The 19,985-nt window shown below is 40.4% G+C and overlaps 1 protein-coding gene across 1 annotated transcript in view; it reads right to left on the bottom strand.

Moving 5' to 3' along the window:
• POU6F2 (POU class 6 homeobox 2) overlaps positions 1 to 19,985 on the bottom strand; it is a gene marked incomplete at its 5' end in the record, with an annotated part of 465,857 nt that overhangs the window by 368,492 nt on the left and 77,380 nt on the right. The window contains one exon of the mRNA XM_082631907.1: positions 2,023 to 2,194. Coding sequence (XP_082488033.1) covers positions 2,023 to 2,194 — 172 coding nt within the window. The remainder of the gene's footprint in view (positions 1 to 2,022; positions 2,195 to 19,985) is intronic.

Raw genomic sequence — 19,985 nt, 5'->3', positions numbered from 1 at the left:
AACCTTCTAAGATCTCTAAACTACACTATGATTCCTTAGGTTACCCCGTAAAGATTCCACTTAAGATATATTTTCAAAGAACTTTTAATTCAAATTTCTTTGAGCCCCCCCAACCTTGGATATTTTTAAGCTTATTTCTCTACACATGCCAATCAGTAAGAGGTGACAAAACAAATCTATGACAATTTTCAACACTGGAAAATCTAAACAAATGTTGAGAAGCCAAATTAATTACCCTTCCATTGGTTTACTTGAAAAACAACAACAACAAGTTGAGGTTTTAAGTCAAAGTCTACAAAAAGCATTTACTTTTAAAAAATGCATGCAAAGTTTAGGAATACATCATCAATTATCTTCAGTTATGTTGAATTCACAATTGATTACTTTTTAAAAGTCAGAGTGCTTAGTATATTCAACATCAAAGAGGCTGGAGCATGGCCTTTGCCTTCCTGTAATTTACAGTTTTATCTGCCTTCTCTCACTAACCCCTTGAAATGAAATGAGTGTTTTAGGACATAACTCTTCTTACACAGATAAAAACTTAGACTACAACAAAATATTTCTTTAGAGTAAAAATGCTAAAACCTTCATGCCTAGGTATGGAAATTTTATGTCAGAAGTGGAATTGCCACTTTTGCTAGAAAGGGTCATATGAAAAAATTTCTTGAAACTGGCATCTCCTATACTCTTAACTACAAAACAGTATTTTACCAACAGAAAATTTGATACAGAAAGTTTCTCTGCAATACTCCTCTAATGTTTGACTGAGTGAGTATTTAAAATCAGAGGAAAGCTCCTGTGTTGAAGCTGGCCTAGAGTTGCCAAACTAAGCTGCATTTTTCTATAGTTTTTTTTTTAAGCTCATCTTTTTAACTGAATTAATGACTTTCTTAATAAAGGAGTCTATGCCATGATGTTGTGTTTCTTTACAGTTCAGGCACTTGACAGTTTTTAACCTGTTCTCTGCCTGATCAATACATATATATCTCTCAGGTATATATATCAGGTTAGTATAAACAGGTTAGTATGTGTTATATATGTATACAGATAATATATATTTAGTGTCAGAAGTATATAAACACTTGGAAATAATTAAAAGCAAGTGTTTCAGGAACAACTGTTCTGAAAACCTAATGTCACTCTATCCCATAAAGTGTTTTCCCAGCAGAGACATCTATCACCATCCATCACTCAGTCATGCGCCTCAACACAGCCTGCTCCCCTTTCTGATTAGAGATCACAGTTGCTTGAGTTGGCTTACAGAGTGTCATCTGTTTGAATGACAGATGTCTTTGCTGGAGTGGCACTCTGCTTGTTCTTGTTTTGTTTACGAAACGAAGATTTCTAAAAAGGTTCTGGGCTGCCTCCACATTAGGATGAGGCTATAAACCTCTGTTAAAGGGGAGCGGCAGAGGCGAGGGATGCCAAGGACCTATTTTCTTCCCTCATCACCCTTTTAAAAGAAGAGATGTTCATTCTAATTGTGATTACAAAATGTTATGTCTTTGTGCCCTTCCCGTAGCCACCTTTGTTTACCTGGCAGAGAATGACCGGTATTGATATTTTTCAGTTCCCCTCTCTGGTCTTTTGACTACAGATAATAACTCTTTACTCTCCTCCACCTTAACAAAAGGCTGCGAAGCAACCCGAAACCGAGTCGATATTTATTCAATAAACGTTAACCAATTCTCACAATGGAACTGATTTCCTGATGATGATTCTGCTCTTCTTTTTTTCCCCATGATCTCTAGCCTGGGGACGCTAGCAATATCTGACCAGTGCAAAGGGGCAGGAGGAAGTTCCTGGTTGGGAAAAGTTTGGAGGACACCCTCCCAGCCAGCTGGCTTCATCAGCTGGGGTGGTTCGGCCCCTCCAAGATGCCAAGGTCCTCTTTGGTACTTAGATGAAAATTGAATGAACAACAGGAAAAAAAAAAAAAAAAAAAAGAGGAGGGGGTGAGGGTGCGGACGGCTCTTCCGGACATCATGGTAGGAGTGAAATGAAATACCTAGACAGACTTACCGAAGAGCTTGCTGGGAGTGTCCTCGCTGTCATTTGATTCCACGGGCGCAAGCAGGGGCTCATTCAGCTCGCTGTCTGAAGTAGCAGCCTTGTCCTCACCTCCCAACTCCGCATTCATTTCACTCCGCACTGACAGCAAGGGCTTACTGACTTGTCCAGCTATCAATGGATCCTAGGATGGGGGAAAAGAGTGAAGGGGAGGAAAAAAAAAAGTGGCTGCTTGAGTGTGTGCGTGTCCTCTGTCTCCCTCTCCTCTTCTCTCTCTCTTCCACACACAGACTCTCCCTCTCTCCCCTCTCTCTTATCTCTGACTGCTCCCGCTGTTATTGCTGGCTGCAGTCAAGTGAAGAGCTATTACGGATCCGAGTTCTCCATTCCTCCCCACCCTATTAAAGCTCAACTAGCATGAGAGAGATGCAGGAGGCTTCTGAGGCAAAAAAAAAGAGAGAGAGAGAGAGAGAGAGAAAAGAAAAAACTTCTTTGAAAGCAACCTAACCAACACAGCTTTAATTGTGGGATGTGCTTTTGTGCAAATGTTTTTACACCTTGTGCTGTCTTGAATGCAAGAAGAGAGAGAGAGAAAAAAAAAAGAAAGTGCGGGGTTTGTACTTCGGCAACAGACTCAAAAGGAAGGAGCACCCTAGGGAGGACCCCAGGGCTATTTTAGGAAGCCCTCTCCCTGGGGGAGAAGCAATTAAACCCTATCCCTAGAGCAGAAAAAAGAGACAGGGAGAAAAGAGTCCTCCAAAGGCTTTCAATGGAATGAAAGAGATTTCTTATGTAAATTCTAGCAGCACCCTTAGAAGTTGACTTCGCTGGTCCCAGATTTGGGACTGCAGCTGACCCCAAATCAAATGAACATTTGAAAGCAAACAACAAAAGAGATGAAAATTGGTTTACAGTTTTTGAAAGGAATTGGAAAAATACTTACAAACTCTGTTCAATAATTCGGATACCTAGAGCATCCTATGCCCAGAGCATTAAAGAAAAAGAAGTCAAAGATCACCTCCGAAAAGGCAAACTTTACCCCCCAATAATTTAAATCTGCTTTATCTTCAGCTCGTTAGGAGGGCATTTTAGGATCAGCAATATTTTTCCAAGGGCAGCCTTCTATTCCATTTGCAAACTAAGACGCATGCTATTGTGGTGGCACAGGTATCAGAGGCAGAAGGGAGAGAAAAGCCGGAAGTGCCCCTTCTGCGTGTTCTGGGAGCTATTTATTGCCAAGTTCATGCTTAAATGGCTCCTGAGCAGGAGACAGGTGACCAGCGCAGGGGCAGGTAGGGCCGCATGCTGTCTTGTCCCATCATTACATTGGTTGTGGTAAGCCTGGGGTTATTTTTTTTTAATGTATTCATGCCTGAAAAGTGAATTTGATATGACACATGATAATCTATGAAAATGTTAATCAATACAAATAGTTTAAGCTGTCATCAAATTCACTTCTTTAGTCAATACTCATACCACGGAAAACAATGTCACTGTCACCAGGGCTTAATTTGCACAGCACTTAAATATTGGACTCTGTGCATCAATGCACTTCTTCTTCAAATACTGTAGGTAAACACATTTTCTCCCTATTTAAGTCTGAAGCACTCAGCACGCATTTAGCTGAGCCGAATCCTCCCTTTTGAATACCTTGATAGGTCCACTGGAGGGCAAAATTAATACTTAATTGAATCTCACAGTCATCAAAATAATCAATACTTTTTTATTATTTATTCTTTACAGTCTGTTGACTGTTTCAAACCTCTGAGGGAATGGTGGAAAGGATTCATGGCTTTGAAACACTGTCATTTAACAAGGTAATTTTCAGTGGGGCATTAGGGGTTGTGAAACATATAATAAAACAAAAATGGTGGCTTATAATAGGAAGAAAGAAAAGAATTATATTTCTGCCATCTAACAAAACAGGATAAATAAAAAGCAAGTGCAGAGAGAGCGAGAGAAAGGCGGGGGACGAGGGATGGAGGAAGACTGGCTTTTGAAGGGTTTTATCATATCAAGAGCAGAGCCCAGCTTTCATAATGCTGACATTTCTCATCCTGACAATCCTAAACAAGTAGAAAGGATGAGATCGCAGATATCATCTTTCATCACATTCTCCAGCTTAAGAACCAACATGACAGCTTCTCTCCCCTTTACACTGTTAATTACTAAATAAAATACTACTCTCTGTCAGCATCAGATTATTGCAGATAGCAACCACAAACATTTCTCCATTGTCTCCCCCACTCGGAAACGGGTGAGACCTACCTTGAACTCTTTAGAGAATAAATTAGGCTTGTCTCACTGTAGTGTAAATATTTGAAATGTAATCAATGTCATCAATACGGTCGATTCACAGTATTGTCAGCCTAAATTTGCTGGTGATAGATTAGCATTTCATTTACTGTGTTTGGAGGTGGAGGTTTGGAGCGCTTGAAAATGGGGGGGTTGGGGGGAGGAGAATGGGGCAGGCAGAGGGGAAAGGAGACACAAAAGTCTCCAAATTTCCCCCAATTTCTTTCCTATGTATCTAAGAAAGACCACGTGTTTGGAGTCTTCTGATTCGGTAAGCAGAGTGGAGTGAGGTAGAAAAGGAAACACAGCTTTACCTCATAGCTTCATATAAAGGAAAGGCACCAGGTTTAAATTCTAGTGCATTTATTTTACTCTATGAAAGGTTGAGTCCTCAATCTCTCTGACCTAAAGGAGCGGGTGTGACTCATGCCTTTGAGACACCCAGCCTCTGTGACCACACTGCTCATTGGAGCATTTTTGAAGATGGTGTTAAGGGTAAACTTGTGTTTAGAATGACATTCACTACCCTCGTGATAAGCCAAACATGGTTAGGCATGTATCAGTGAGTACCTGGGCAGACTTAAGAAAAGGATATTCTATTCCTGCTTTATTTGTGAATGGTCAAACTGAATCCGGAATCCCACAGAGGAGCTGAAATGCGGCTGCTAAGTTCAAGTGCACTTAAATCTTTTAAGATGTTCAGTCTGGCTGCTGTGTGCAAAGCACGTACTGGCAGATGGTGTATACTCACTGCCCATTAGCTCTTCTTCTTTAAATTACTTTTCGGTACCCTCATCCATGGCTAGGTTCCCAACTAGTGCCTCTCAGTGACTTGAGCTTTGAAAATCCAGGAGTTTGTCATCCAAGTAAGTACTCACTTGATTTTTCATCTTACAAAATGCTCTACGTTTTCCCATGATGCAGCTGTAGACCACATACATATGTGCATGACATGGTTAAACAGCAAAGCCCCAGAGAGGCAGAGAGCAGACAGCTTTTAAGCACAGCTATAGCCACTGGGCTGGGGGGGGGGGGTCCATTTTAAAATGCGTCACAAGCAGTAACCCCTGAGCACAGCCTTATAAGTGACTGGGGTGGGCGTACCTCTTTCAAGCAGCACTTGGCTTGGAAGTTGTTTTCTCCCTGCCAAACGCGATGTCAGTCTGTGAAATCCTTTCTCCCAGAGTAAGGAAAGGATTTCCAATGTGCACCGACGTGGGTGCTTGCAGGAATGTTACAGAGCTACAACTTTCACATGTACAAGGATTGCTGCAGCAGCAGACAGGAACAGAAAGAGCTAGTGCAGGCAAAAAATAGTGGGTGAGGACGTCTTACTTGGAAATCTGAAATTGTCACAACTAGAGTGGTAGAAGTTGGGACTTCTCTGCCGTTTGTTCATCGGCCCTGACTGAAGAAAGGGACTTGTCCAAGATGGAACAGTGTCAAGTATAAGCAAGAATAGGAGATGCATGTGCCAATACAGGAATTCACAAGGGTCATAAGAGATCCAAGAAGCCAGACAGTAAAAAAAAAAAAGAAGAAATAAGAGATGTAGATTCCATTAGCAAAATCTCAAGAATTTTCACCATGTCCTACAATGAAAGGACTGCAGTCAGCAACAGACCACACAGCAATTATTTAAACCTCCTTTGTGCATTGTTAAAAAATAAAAATAGATTGCATGTATTGAATGCCTTTACCAAACAGGCACCTCAGATATACTTAATGTCACCCAAAGCATGTAAGGTATTAACCCCATTTTAGGGAAAAAGGACTGAGACTCAGAGAGGTTAGGTGACTTACCCCGCAGCTAATAAGTGGTGAAGCTATATTTTGAACCCCAGTAGATTTCATTTCCAAGGATCAGCATCTTTTTATACAGCACCCTCTACTGTGTGAAAAAAAACCGAGGCTCATGGACTAGGTAACCCATGGGGTTTCCCAGAACTTGAACTATGGACTGGGAAGGGTGTTAAACCCTGGATAACCGATTCCCACAGTATGCTGTGTATACTACCTTCTTCTCTTCAGACTCTAGGAAAAAAAACACCTCTCTGATGCTGCGTAGGTAAAATCCATGGGGTGACAGGGAATGGTAGACAGGACATCAGACAGTGTCACGCTCTACATAATCTTAGCAATCACTTAACCACTCTCACCCACGGTTTTCTCATCTGGAAAATGAAAGGGTCAAAATAAAACAGTATTTTCCAAAGTGCATTCCACAGAACACTTGTCCTAAAAGAGATTCTACAATAAAGGATTTTTGTAATCATACCCACGTGGAAAACACAGCAGAAAAGTCTACCAGGAAAGAAATCAATTCAACTCTGCCTAAGGTAGCACTTCCCAGAATTATCTGACCATGGAAGACCTTTTCCTTAGTCTTCATTATATTATCTAACGGATCTCATGCTTCTTGAAACATTTTAGACTGTGCCTGCTTAGATTACAGCTAACGTAAATTACAGTTCTAATTTTTAACTATTCTATAATAATAGGCTAGACGCCTTCAACAAGTACATATCTGTCCAGTGCTTCTCACATTCTTTTACCTAATTAATATTCCTTACTGTTTATTCATATACAGTTATACACAGCTTAGTATATACTAACTGTAAATACTCTCTTCATATGCTTATTTCTGATACCCTTTAATTCTTAAATAAGGATGTCCCCATGTATTTCTGTTGTAAAATCTTTATTTGAAGGGCAGATATAGGGCACTGTGCAAAGGAAAGAATTCGACTTGGGCTTTCACCAGGCTGTTAAAAATAATACCAGATAAACAAAGATATAATTCAGCTAAAGGCCTTCAATAATTTAACCAACAGAGTTTTTGTAATCATTCTCATTTTATAGTCAGGGAAACTAAAGATAGGGAGATTATTATTAACTCAGCAAAACATCCGTGTCCGGTGGCAGCCACGCGATGGAAATACCCTCGCCCCTCTAAACTGAGCTTGAACTCAGTCCAGCATATTTTTATGTACATACAAACCAACTATGAAGCAGGCAATCAGAACAGCTTTGAGGAAAATCTAAATAAGATAGGCAGGCAGGCAGGCTTCAAAAATCCAAGGGAACAAGTCATTTGGTCACAAAGCGCCAGAGTAGGGCAAAGTTGCACTCAGCAGATCTATTTCTAGAATGTGATAGAAAAATTATATCCATTATGAAGAAAAAAAAGTATATTGGGTTTCGCTCTCCCCCCACCTTAAAATGCTACATTTCAATTTAGGAATCAGTGGAACAAATTACCTACAGACAATTTAAGATGCAAAGACGGCATCACATTCTGTATTTAATTTCTCCCACTGAGAAGTAAAAATCAAAAGCATAAATGAATGAAGAGGAAGAAAGTTGACCTTAGCAGGTTTGGGGAAAAGGAAATTTCAAGTGTGGATTCTGTTACCTTAGCCATGGAAAGAAAAAACAATTTTTCTCTTTCTTTAACCAATTACCAAATATTATTAAGGTTAATGAAGTTAGTTCTCAATATGAAATTTAATGTACCAAAGAATGTTTTCCCCCAAAAGTTACAAAGAATTTCTAATTTTTCTACGTATTTTCAATACTTCCTCCTTCTATCAATAAGTTTTAAAAAGATATTCTATTTGACTTTTGGAAATAAGACCATAGTTTATTTTTATGTTTTTCTTTATATGTGTACATATTTTTCTTTATATGTATATGTATATATATAGTTGAAAATTCTGAAAATTAATGAAGATCACAAGACATTAAAAACACCATAAATTTACCCACCACTGATTGATCGTGTTATTTTAAATGTCACTTCCTAGACTGCAAACAAAAATTGTTTTGAGAAAAGCTGGAAATCCCACATTTTTAGCAAATACTCAACAGACAAAAAATTGCATTACAATAAATTTAATTACAAAGCTCAAACGTATATACCCTTGATAATCCTACAAAAGGTTTTCACAGCAACATGCTGATCCCAACCTAGGTTGCCTACTTCAACCCAGTACTCACAACTGTTTTTTCTTTCCTGTCTCTCCACTTTTAGTTACTGTGGCCAACATTTTTTTTAATCTATCCCATAATAACGAAGATGAATATTTGTGAAAATCAAGCAGGGCATTCAAAACTCAAAATAAACGCTGGGTTTCGAGAGTGAAGTACTGAGGAAACTTCAGGAGACTTCATGGATATCCCCTGATTTAGCATCTGCATGACTGGCAGTGAATCACCATCTCTTTCTTCTTGGATTCTGTACCAACATGGCTTTATATATCTCAAGGGAAAAATATGAGACCTGAGCGAGGTCATGTACAGATACTGCATGTGAATATGTTTTGAAAGGTAGAAAGTGTTACACAGAGAGACCATTTTTCACCACACCTCTTCCCTCACTAAGGCATCCAATGGACTGTGAGTTGTTTTTCTTTCCACGCCTTCAGATTGGACCAGAAGTGTACGCTATAGTGGATGTTGAACTGTGCTACCTAGATCCCTGCTTTAGGACCAAGGCACTCATTTCCCAGCTGCCAGGAACGCTGGCTAAGGACGGCTCACCCCTGAGTCCTTCCCAGGAGCTGCCTTTGCCTAAAGGGACCTGCCTCTTCCAAGGTCATGTCCCTTACTTAAGGGCAGCCTAGATTCTGTCTTACGGCCTTCAAAGACCAAAATATTTACTCTCTGCCCCTTTAAAGAAAAGATTTTCAGACCCCTGAGGTCTACTCTGGGCTCGGTCAGCTGCCTTAAACAGTATTCACGCTCCAGGGCTGGTGTTTAATCAGAAAGTTCCTACTCCAGGCTTGGCCACCACAAATGCCACAGCTACATCTGTTCACTGTCCACCACTCCCTCACCCTACATTTTGCTAATTAATACAATTTATATTAATTTTAAGTGAAATTGTTCATCAGCATTAATGGAGGTTAGAAATGAGTTCTCACTTGGTTAAATTAGTCATATTCAAGATTTATGTATTGGCTAAAATATTTTGGAGACGTTCCCCACCCTTGAGTGGAACCAGAGAATATTAAAAATCCAGCAAGTCTTGTTGCTTTATGCTCTTGGGGCTAGTGGCCTAAGGTCTGACCCCCAAACTGTCCCATGTCCAATCTTTGGGTCAGAGAGTACTAGTTGCCTAATGCTGACTGTGAGGGAAACTCATCTAGCTTCTAGAATCTTGCCACACCTACTTTAATGAACCTTCCATACCAGATGTGCTCTGTTCACCCAAAATGACAAACAGCTGTGACTTTATCAAGCATACAGACAGGTTGAACAAACTATTTTGGGATGATTAATAATTTGGGGGATAATAATATTTGGGGATATTTAATAACTATGTTATGTATGGCAGCTTTTGGTCTCAGAGCTTGATTTCATTATAAGCATGTAGGAAGGCTTTGGGGATGTAGCAAGGTCTCCCCCACCTCAAATCATTACTGACTGCCATCAACCACTAAAAAGAACCCAGCAATTGTGCAAATAAAATCTGGCTTAGGCCACTGCAACATAACCCACTACACTGGGTGATGACCCACGGTGTCTTAGAGAGCAGGCGTGTCATTTACAGAGTGAAATAGAGTCCAGAACCCCTGTTCAGAAGATGCCTTGGGCAACTTACACTGTTGCCTTCACCAATCCCCAACATTTTATCTAGGGGATAGTCAGTTAAGATGAAGCTTCCATCTTGGAAGGATAAAATAAGATTGCAAAATATCTGGGCTTCCCTTGTGGCGCAGGGGTTAAAGGTCCGCCTGCCGATGCAGGGGACATGGGTTTGGGCCCGGGTCCGGGAAGATCCCACATGCCGTCGAGCAACTAAGCCCGTGCACTGCAACTACTGAGTCTGTGCCCTAGAGACCATGAGCCACAACTGCTAAAGGCTGCACGCCTGGAGCCCGTGCTCTGCAACAAGGGAGGCCCCTGCAATGAGAAGTCCGCGCACCACAACGAGGAGTGGCCCCCACTCACTGCAACTAGAGAAGGCTCATGTGCAGCAGCGAAGACCCAACACAGCCAAAAGTAAATAAATAAATTAATTTAATTAATTTTTAAAAAAAGATTACAAAATATCTGATTCGCTTTGGTGTCAGAGGATGGTATTTCATTTTGTACACAGGAGTCTCTTGTCTTTTTGTTGAGGTTTGTTGAACTTCAGTTGAGCATACAATCTCCTTCTCCCCTGTCACTTGCTATAGAAAGAGTTTCTATCTTTCTCCAAGTCCCACCATGAGTGCCACGTCCTCTTAACTATGCTAATGGTCTACAGACAACTCCAATTAAAGATTAGAGTATCAGACACAGCTGTATTTAAACACAAACAAGCAAATAAACAAGCAAAACATACGATGAAACAACAACATAATCCATCAAACAGTAGTCAGCGAGTTCTGGACTTCTACAAAGCATCTAGTGTACAGACAGACACACCTCATCTAGCTCATCACCTTGTACCTCTATAGCTCCTTTGCCCCCAGGAGGTTAAAATGACTGTATGCGTGATGCTTCATGTATACTTATCTGGGAAGAAAGGGAGACACTGATATTGACAACCTAATAGCACCATCAATTCAATTTCCTGCTGCCTTTGTGAAAAAGCATCAATAAGAGTTCAATCCAGGCTCATCTAGATCTGGTCTTTTGGTGATGGGGTTATACAGCAGTATCGACGTTGCATACACATACCCTATATTCATACATTCTTTATAATCTGATGGCTTCAAATAGGTATCAGAATTTAATCAGAAAACAACTCAGATTAAAATGGACTTGTATTTAGAGATTTGAATGTACAGTTACTAAGGAGTTACAAAGAAAAAACAACCTATATGATCCTAAAAAACGTACTTTCTAGCATCTTAAAAATTCTAAGAGGTACTTTAGAGAGAGACAGACAGACAGACAGATTAAATAGATAGACAGATAGATAGATAGATAGATAGTAACCTTTTGCAAAGGTGGATGATATAGTTGGTTCACGGAATGGAAAGACTTGGTCTCTAGTCTCAGAGTTCTCAAAATGAGCATTGAACTGAGAAGACCGAAGGTTTTGGGGAGGTACCTCTAGGGCCAGGGGAGGACCAAAGCGCCCACTCCCAGTTTTTAACACCATATTGGCTTCTCTCATATATTCTGTATGGAGACTTCAGTGTACTTAAAGAAAGGATTTCACAGGTCCGCCCATGTTACATATTTGCCATGCATCGCAGATGCAATAAAATCATGATAGTTTTTGGTTGGTTAATCACTTACTTTTCCAAAAGACTTAAGCGATAAGACTCTACAGCTGAGATGTTTGAGTCCTTTGCAGACAGACATGTCTCAGAATCCCCAATACTGGGCGCCAATATCGTGTATGATACAAATAAAGGCTCTTAAGAAATGTGTTTTGATTGATTCATTGATTGATTGTGAAGAAGGAGGAAGGAAGGAAGGAAGGAAGGAAGGGAGGGAGGGAGGAAGGAAGGGAGGGAGGTTGGTTAAGGCAAGGATTGTCCTTGGTTGACATTTTTAATATTTTAAACATACGTTTAATCACGTCTGAAACTATACAATATGAAACTAAGGCCTCACTTGGCTATCTTACCTGTCTGGCATCGCACACACATACACACTGACCCATATTCTGCTTCCAGAAATGTGAGTTGGCTTTTGCATGATTGTGTTACTTTGTTTTACTATAAGACAAAATGGAAGAATTTAATAGCAACACTGAAAAGGAAAAGCAAAGTCCTTTTTCTCTGCTTAGGACGGAGGTTGAATGAGAGCAAAGCTACGTCTGGTCCAGGGGATAAGCTCAGCCAAGCAAAGGCATCAGTGCTGGACTCAGGTGGCCGTAGATGAGGCCATGGCCGGCCCACCGTGGGCCTCAGCCTCAGCTGTGTCCATGTCTCCTGTTCAGCCAAGAAGATTCTCCCTCTGACGCTGCTCCTACACACTTCACTCTCTTTCCCAGGCACCCCATGGTCATTCAGGAGCAGTATCATCAAACACACACAGCACATTAGAAATATTTTATTACAAATGTTCTATCATTTTTCTCGGAAGCAAATATTCCGAGCAATGAATTAAATGAATAATCCATTAAATATGTGGACACATCTAATTCTATTCTTCCACTCTGAATAGCAAAAGACAGACAGTTGAGGAGAAAAACCTTTTATTCAAAAAGGATCCTTGTGGTTCCTTACAGTTTCAAAGTTCCATAAATAAATAGAAATATCTATTCTGCCCCCTGCTGACAGATTAACATTCCTAAACATCCAGTTTGAAACCTGAAGGTTTAGCAGTACCTTCTGGGTTGGGTCCACATCTCACTGAACATGCCACAACCTCCACACTCGGCAGGTCTAGCTTTTCTCTGGCTGAGTGTGGCTAGCCAACGCACAGCCAGAGAAAGCGCCGTTCACATTTTTATAACGACTGTACTAAGACATTTTCCGGCAGGTAGCAGTTAAGTGTCGGGGACTGCCTGGTCTGATTTGCAGAGAGATGCCCTCCCTTTGGTCCACAGCGGGCCAACTGGGGCCAGCCTCACCAGGCCCGCGTACTCGGGCCTGGTGTCACTTCCTACTCACTGAAGGGCCTGGGGCAAGGACCTTACTGTGGCCTCTCTGAGCCTCAATTTCCCTGAGAGGAAATGGGGGTAATAATGGTATATGCCTCGTGGGATAGCTTTGCAGATTAAGTAATTGACAAAGAATGCTTAGGACAGGCCAAGTGTCTGGTAATAATAAGAGCTGTATACACAGCTCCAGGTCTGCCACTCGCCTAACAGAGTGTGAATATTGTGTGCATTTTGTCATCTGATTTTCAAAGGGATTCCTGATCCACCTCCTCATCTCCCCCGCCTCCCCAGAAAAACAATCAGTATGTAACCACTGCTGAGGAGTAAGGGCCTGTCGCTGCATCCTCCTACTCCAAATATTAAGATGGGGTTTGGCACATCGTAAGCCCTCCCTAAATATCCACTGATTTTATTTGAAAAACCAAAACAAGACTTGACATCTATAAATGATGGAAGACCAAAAATTCGTTAGATTTTTAAAAACTAAGTGACTCTGATGTCTTTTGAGAAGGAATTTGCTTTATAGATCCTGAGGTCTTATTACTTTAAGAATGGTCAGGGGGCTGTAAGTTCTGTAGAGCTGTATCCCTGAATTATAACAGTATCTGGCTTTTAATCTTCCAAGCACGTAGCCACGTTCTCTAAAAGAGCCATTCTATCTCTGCTCAAAAGGCCATTGTCTAATTGATTTCACTAATAGGTGTTTTCCTTTTCTCTCCTCTCAAAACGCAATAACGTGGGCTGGACTAACAATGCGGGTTGCTACATTGCTACTTCTTGTCCTTCCTAGCAATCTGGGCAGGTTTCTCTCCGCCAACACCAGCTCCTGCGGAGTTTTCCTCTCCTTTTCTGCCTTGGGTCTGCACAGGGCTGCTCCTTTTTCCTCCCTCTCCTGTAATCCACTCTCCTTTAATATTCCAGGGGTGACCCTTGACTGTCCTTTGAATGCTGCTCCAATTCAAAAGGCTTCTGAGCTTTTAAGACAGCAGAGATAACATAATTCCAAGAAGATGGGGGTGGGAGGGAGTGAGAATGTGATTGGAAAGATTAGCTAAATCTTCTCATTCCTAGGGATTTGGGCTCTCACAAATACAGGAACTGGGAGGTTTTTCCTTTTTTTTTTTTTTTTTTTTTTATGGACTCTCCCGACCCCCCTCAGCTCTCATATTAACCTCTATTCAAAATATTTTGTTTCTAACCCCAACCATAAAAAGAGACTTAACTGAGTATTTCTTTAAATCTCTAGCCTTTGAAACAAGGGCAATTGTAAAGCAAGGCCGGCTTTTATTAATATTTATTTATGTTCTCTTTCATTTGCATGATTGGGGATGGCTCTGAATCCGGTTCTATTTAGGACAAAGCTGATGCAATTCAACAGGTATTTACTGACAGTTCATCGTGTACGAGATGTTATTCAAGGGACGATGGGGGATGTAAGGATGAAGAAACGCTTGCTACCATCAAAAATTTCACCATCTCTAGACATCAGTAAAGGGATGGTATTCAGCATCTTCTATGAGCCTCGTATACTTTCTGTCACAGATACAACATTTTCCTGGCATCCCTTATCTTCCCTTTCTGTAAAATGCCAATGTATACTAACCACTTGGACCATGCATGCACATGCACACACACACACACACACACACGTAACACCCTTTCTTTGACACACTGTTTTAATATCATTACAGATGCTAATGAATAAACATGTTGCTCCACTCAAGGCGTTTTAACTGGGCTTTCCTAACCCTAATCTGCAAGTGATGACGGGCTATCTTTTGACTCACACACTAAAACAAGGTATCAACACAGCTATGCGCAGGATCACTGGCAATTAAGGGCTGCACTTCCAAGTGGAGCAGATGTAGCACCTGAGTTACTACCGTTTGTCATGGAGTATTTTTAAAGAATTGCTTCCTTAATATCCTCAAGCACCTACAGTAATGAGAATGGGTAATGTGTTGTCAAGAGGAAAACAGACCTGTTTTAACAAATCAGCAAGGTACACTCACAAAAACATCAGAAAACAGATGTGCAGAAGTCTTTACAAACAACTGGCTCTTTTCAGTGGGTGTAGAAGCCTCCATCCCCATCCCACCCTTCTGCTATTAATTTGCCTAGACAAATGTTTCATAGATTAAAAATACACAATTTTAACTAAAGGCCAGCTGACTTATCCTGAATCTATGTAAGTGGGTCCATCCCAGTGACGTTAAGGTACCAGCGGCCCCAAGAAGGCTCAAACATCCATGGTGGAATGCAGCCTCATTACACAATCCTCTTTCATTCTACTCCACTGAGCTTCTGCACGGTTTCTCCCCATGCACATGCATTGTGCCTGGAAAGTTTTTTGTTTCCTGTACAAAATAAGTGAGAAATGGACTACCACTGAATTCTCCTTTCTCACTACTTCAGCTACAAGACCTCGTGTCTCTTCTTTCCTCCATGCCCACTAACAGATGGGTCCTGCTGGGAATCTCCGTGGGATTTATACCCTGCCTGCAAGGTTCGCCCTTGGCTTCTGGATCTTGAGGGGGCCACCTGTGGGCACTCATTTCCTTAGCATGTCAAGCAAAACTCTAATCAAACCTGCAGAGTACTTAGTTAAAAAAATCAGGAGGAAATCATTTTTTGATTAAAAACAAGCAGAAAAGTAAATTCAAATTAGCATTGAAATCAACTAAGAAACACATTCCCGAGTTTTTGATATAAAAATAGAGTCAATGATGACAGATGTTTAACAATCGAGTTTTTAAAATCCAGTGGAAAATAGTTTGATTTGTTGTCGCACAGGATTACTGGAGATTCTTTCCTCCTCATTTAACTTTGATATTGGGAGGGTTTTTAATGCTATTTATTTATACAACAAATATGTATTGAGTGATTACTGGGTGCCATGCTACCCACTCTTCAAGGTGATGGGAACACATTATTGAGCAACACAGCTCAATGCAGGCAATCCTGTAACTGAAATACCTTGGGGAGACTGACAATAGCCAAATCAATAAATAAGGAACCATCATGATGTTGGGTGGTGCCGAGGGCTATGAACAGAAATAAAGCAGAGTGAAATGTGGGGAGAGTGTGGGTGTATCACATATAAGATGATCAGAGAGGTGGCACAGATAAGGGACCCTTGAGCAGAGGCCACCGTGAGCAAGGTGAGGGGCATGTGAGCATCACAAGGGGACACTGAGAAAAAGACTCTGGCCTGGGAGCCTGTTCAGCGCCCTCAGGGGACCAGGAGGCTGAGATGGCTGAGAGAGAATGAGTGGTCGGTGGGTGGTGAGGCCAGAGAATTGGGTGCCAGAGAAATGGCCAACAGCAAGATGGGGGGGGGGGTCTGGGCCATTGTGGGGACTTGGGAGAGGAAACCACAGAGGGTTTTAAGCAAGATGAGACAGGATCTGACTTGTCTTTCAAAAGGCTGCTTTTGTGGGAGGAAAGTGAAGCACAGAGGGAAATACCTTGTAGTTCGGGCGTGAGATCAAAACATTTGTTAACAGCTTTACCGAGATATAATTGATATTCAAAAACAATAGTATAGTTAGTTTTAACGATATTAAAAACTAGCACGTACTTTATGTATACAATTCGGTGAGTTTGGATGTACGCAGACACATGTGAAACCATCACCACAATAACACATTCCATCACCTCTAAAGGTTTCCTCCTGTCCCTTTTTCTGGATAAATTTTAAATTACAAACAAAAGATTACAAAATGTCTACCACATAAAAGATGTTATTTCTACGGAACCAGAAGACACTTTAGGAGCTTGAATCTTATGAAAACCCAAACTGCAGCCACATTTTTTTGCTTGCTATCTTATCCCAACAGCCTTTAAATCAACTTAATCTCTTTTGAGAAATTAATTAAATGAATCATCTCTCAGCTCTACCTGTCTCTGCAGAAGCTGCCCTGACTGCTTCCTTCTTGCTCTTCAGGATGAATTAAATTATTACTAAAGTCCGCCTGGCCACACACGGCCAGGTGAGGAAGGCAGAGGGTCCCTAACATCACTGAAATCCATTCTTGTTGACACTTGACTAGCTCCCAAGGCAGTTTTAGAAAAGTCACTTTAAATTCTTTGAATGTTTCTTTCGGCTAAAATAAAATGTGTTATATCCCAGTGGGGCTTAAGGACTGTACAAAAAACATTACCTACAGGACTCTCCGGGCATTAATCTCACCCCTCCACCTCCCCCAATCCCCCCAAACCCCTGCCCCCCGCACCGACCTGGGCATCAAGTTAGAAGGAGCCTCCGCTCTACCTGTAAAAGCACATCTCTTCTAACACATTTGGTCACTTGCATTCTGGGCTTTTTGACTTACTTTCACATGATAAAAAGCCCCCTTTTCAACTGTTAATGGCATTAAGAGCCTTTTTCTTAATGCAGTGCTTCCAGGGTGGCCCTGGCAAGAAGCTTGTGCTTTCTAAGTCTCCACTTCAATCCTACCCCACCTCTCTATTATCATCCATTCTGACCCGCAGTGCGTCAGGTCTCTGAGGTTCTGCAGGATTCAGGGCAAATGCTTGGTCCCGCTCTACAACCTCTAACTGCGATGCTCAAGTCCTGTGGGTTAGAACCACGTGGGGGGAATGGGGTGGAGGGGTTCCTTCCTCAAACCTGTCAAATCAGAATCTCAGAGGGCGGGGCTCAGAAATCCATACTTGTAACAAGTTCCTCAGAAAATTCTTATGAGCACTAAAGTAAGAGAACCCTTACCTTAAAGGTATATCCTGAAGAATAAGAAGTGTTACCAAGTTTTCTCAACATTTCAGAAAAAAGCATGCCATAGCAATGCACAGATTCATAATAACGTTTAAGTAAGAGACTGCTTTATAACTTCCTCTTATTCTGTCCTCTGAGTCGCAAAATTTGGGGTCTTGAACTAAATATTATTTCATATTCTCTATATTTCAGACTTTATCTTTCATCCTTTCAACATCATCATTCATTTTGACAGTCATACTATATTTTAAGCTCTATTTTTTCATCCATATCTATCTTGAACTTTAGAAGTATGGAACTCATTGTAGAAATCTTTGAAAGTTATATATCTATGTGTGTGTATATGTATATATGTGTACACACACATATATACATGCAGTATGTCTATATACAATCTTTGTTACCTTTGTTAATGTTTACAGATCCACATTGCATATACAAGTTAGTATTCTGCTTTTCTTTTTGATGGTTATCATTTTTTAGCAATAAAGTATTTTTTTCAGCAAAGCATTTTTTAAATTGTAGTATATATACAATGTCATGTTAGTTTCAGGTGTACAGCACAGTAATTCAGTTTTATATATACACACACACGCACACACACGCACACATATATATATATATTCTTTTTCGGATTCTTTTCCCTTATATGTTATTACAAAATAATGAGTATAGTTCCCTGTGCTTATACAGTAGGTCCTTGTTGGTTATCTATTTTATATGTAGCAGTGTGTATATGCTAGTCCCAACTTCCTAATTTATCCCTTCCCCCCAGTATCCTTCTTTTATAATTCACTTTTCATTTAATAAATATTTGTTAGAGACCTAACAAGCGCTACCAGCTACCATGTGGTATGACAGCTGAGCACTATATTTGCCATCATAGACATTATTATATTATATTGTAACCATGTTCTCCAAATGAATTAGTATCTAAAACTGTGATTTCAAACTGCTGAATAATATTTACTCTGATGCCATGGCTTACTGAATTCTTTTCTAATTGTAGAACATTCTGGGCTGTGGTCTTTGAAATGGGCTACATGCACACAAGGAGAAGTGCAAGGCAGTGCATTGAGGTACAGGAAGAACGTATTAGAATTTTTATTTTTATTTCAGTTTTTTCAATTCTATTTTGTGTATGATTTTTAGCAGTATAATACAAAAAAACAGTAAATAAATTTACACATATTAGGAGTACCTGATAAAAATTAGTTTCATTGACAGCTGGGTTATCACAAAACTTTGCTGTCCTTTGATTTAAGATGTGTCCAATTATTCACACAAAAATAAAATTTTGACAGTTTTAAACATATTCTCAGGAGTGAAATTACAAGTAAAAGAGGATGGACCATTGCCAAATTGCCTTCTAGGTCAGTTCGTGGAAAATTTATGCTCCCGGTGTCTGAGAGAGCTTCTCTTTCATATTATATTTAAATTTTTTGCTGATTTATTAGATAGAAACTGGCATTTTATTAATGTTTTAATTTGCATCTCATTAGCAAAGCTAAAATTTTCAACTTTATTAGCTAATTAAGTTTCTTCTTTCATAAATTACTCACACCCTTTGCCTGTCTTTCTGTTGGGGATCTAAGTATTTTTCTAACTGAACTTTGTATAGATATATAGAAATAGTAATAATTATTAAAAACAACGGCTGACACTTATTGCGTTGAGTGCTGGCTATGCTAGAAATAGACCAGACCTTCTTTCTAGTCCTCTAAACAACCAAGAGTGTTATTATGCCCATTTCATGGATTATGAAATTGAAAGGAATGAAGTTAAATAACGTAATTTGGCAGAGTCTTCCTGACTACAAATTGTAAGAGTTAGAATTTCTTTTTTTTAGAATTTGTTATCCCTTTGATTTTTATTAATGTTGGTTAAAAAATATATTTAAAAAATTCTTATCCAGTCATAGTTATCAACCCTTTCCTTTATGTCTTGTTCTATTGCTTTTATTATGAGAAATTATCCATGAAAAGGCATAACTAGTCTCCAGTTTTTTTCTATGATTTTATTTCTAATGTAATTCTAGAATCTATCTGGAATATATGTGGGTATATGGCATTAACTGAAAATCTTACAGTTTCCCAAATAGTCAACTTTTAGAGCACAACTAGTTGGATAACCCACTGACATATTATGCTTTTTTTTTTGCGGCACTGGGGGCTCTCACAGCTGTGGCCCCTCCCGTTGCGGAGCACAGGCTCCGGACGCGCAGGCTCAGCGGCCATGGCTCACGGGCCCAGCCGCTCCGCGGCACGTGGGATCCTCCTGGACCGGGGCACGAACCCGTGTCCCCTGCGTCGGCAGGCGGACTCCCAACCACTCCACCACCAGGGAAACCCTATGCTTTTTTTTTTTAATCAAAAACTAATTTCTAATGGAAAC

Source organism: Mesoplodon mirus, assembly GCF_964341445.2.
Source record: "Mesoplodon mirus genome assembly, chromosome: 9".
NCBI classification, from domain to species: domain Eukaryota; kingdom Metazoa; phylum Chordata; class Mammalia; order Artiodactyla; family Ziphiidae; genus Mesoplodon; species Mesoplodon mirus.
Note: the sequence above shows the minus strand (reverse complement) of the source record. Positions and strands in the feature narration are given on the sequence as shown.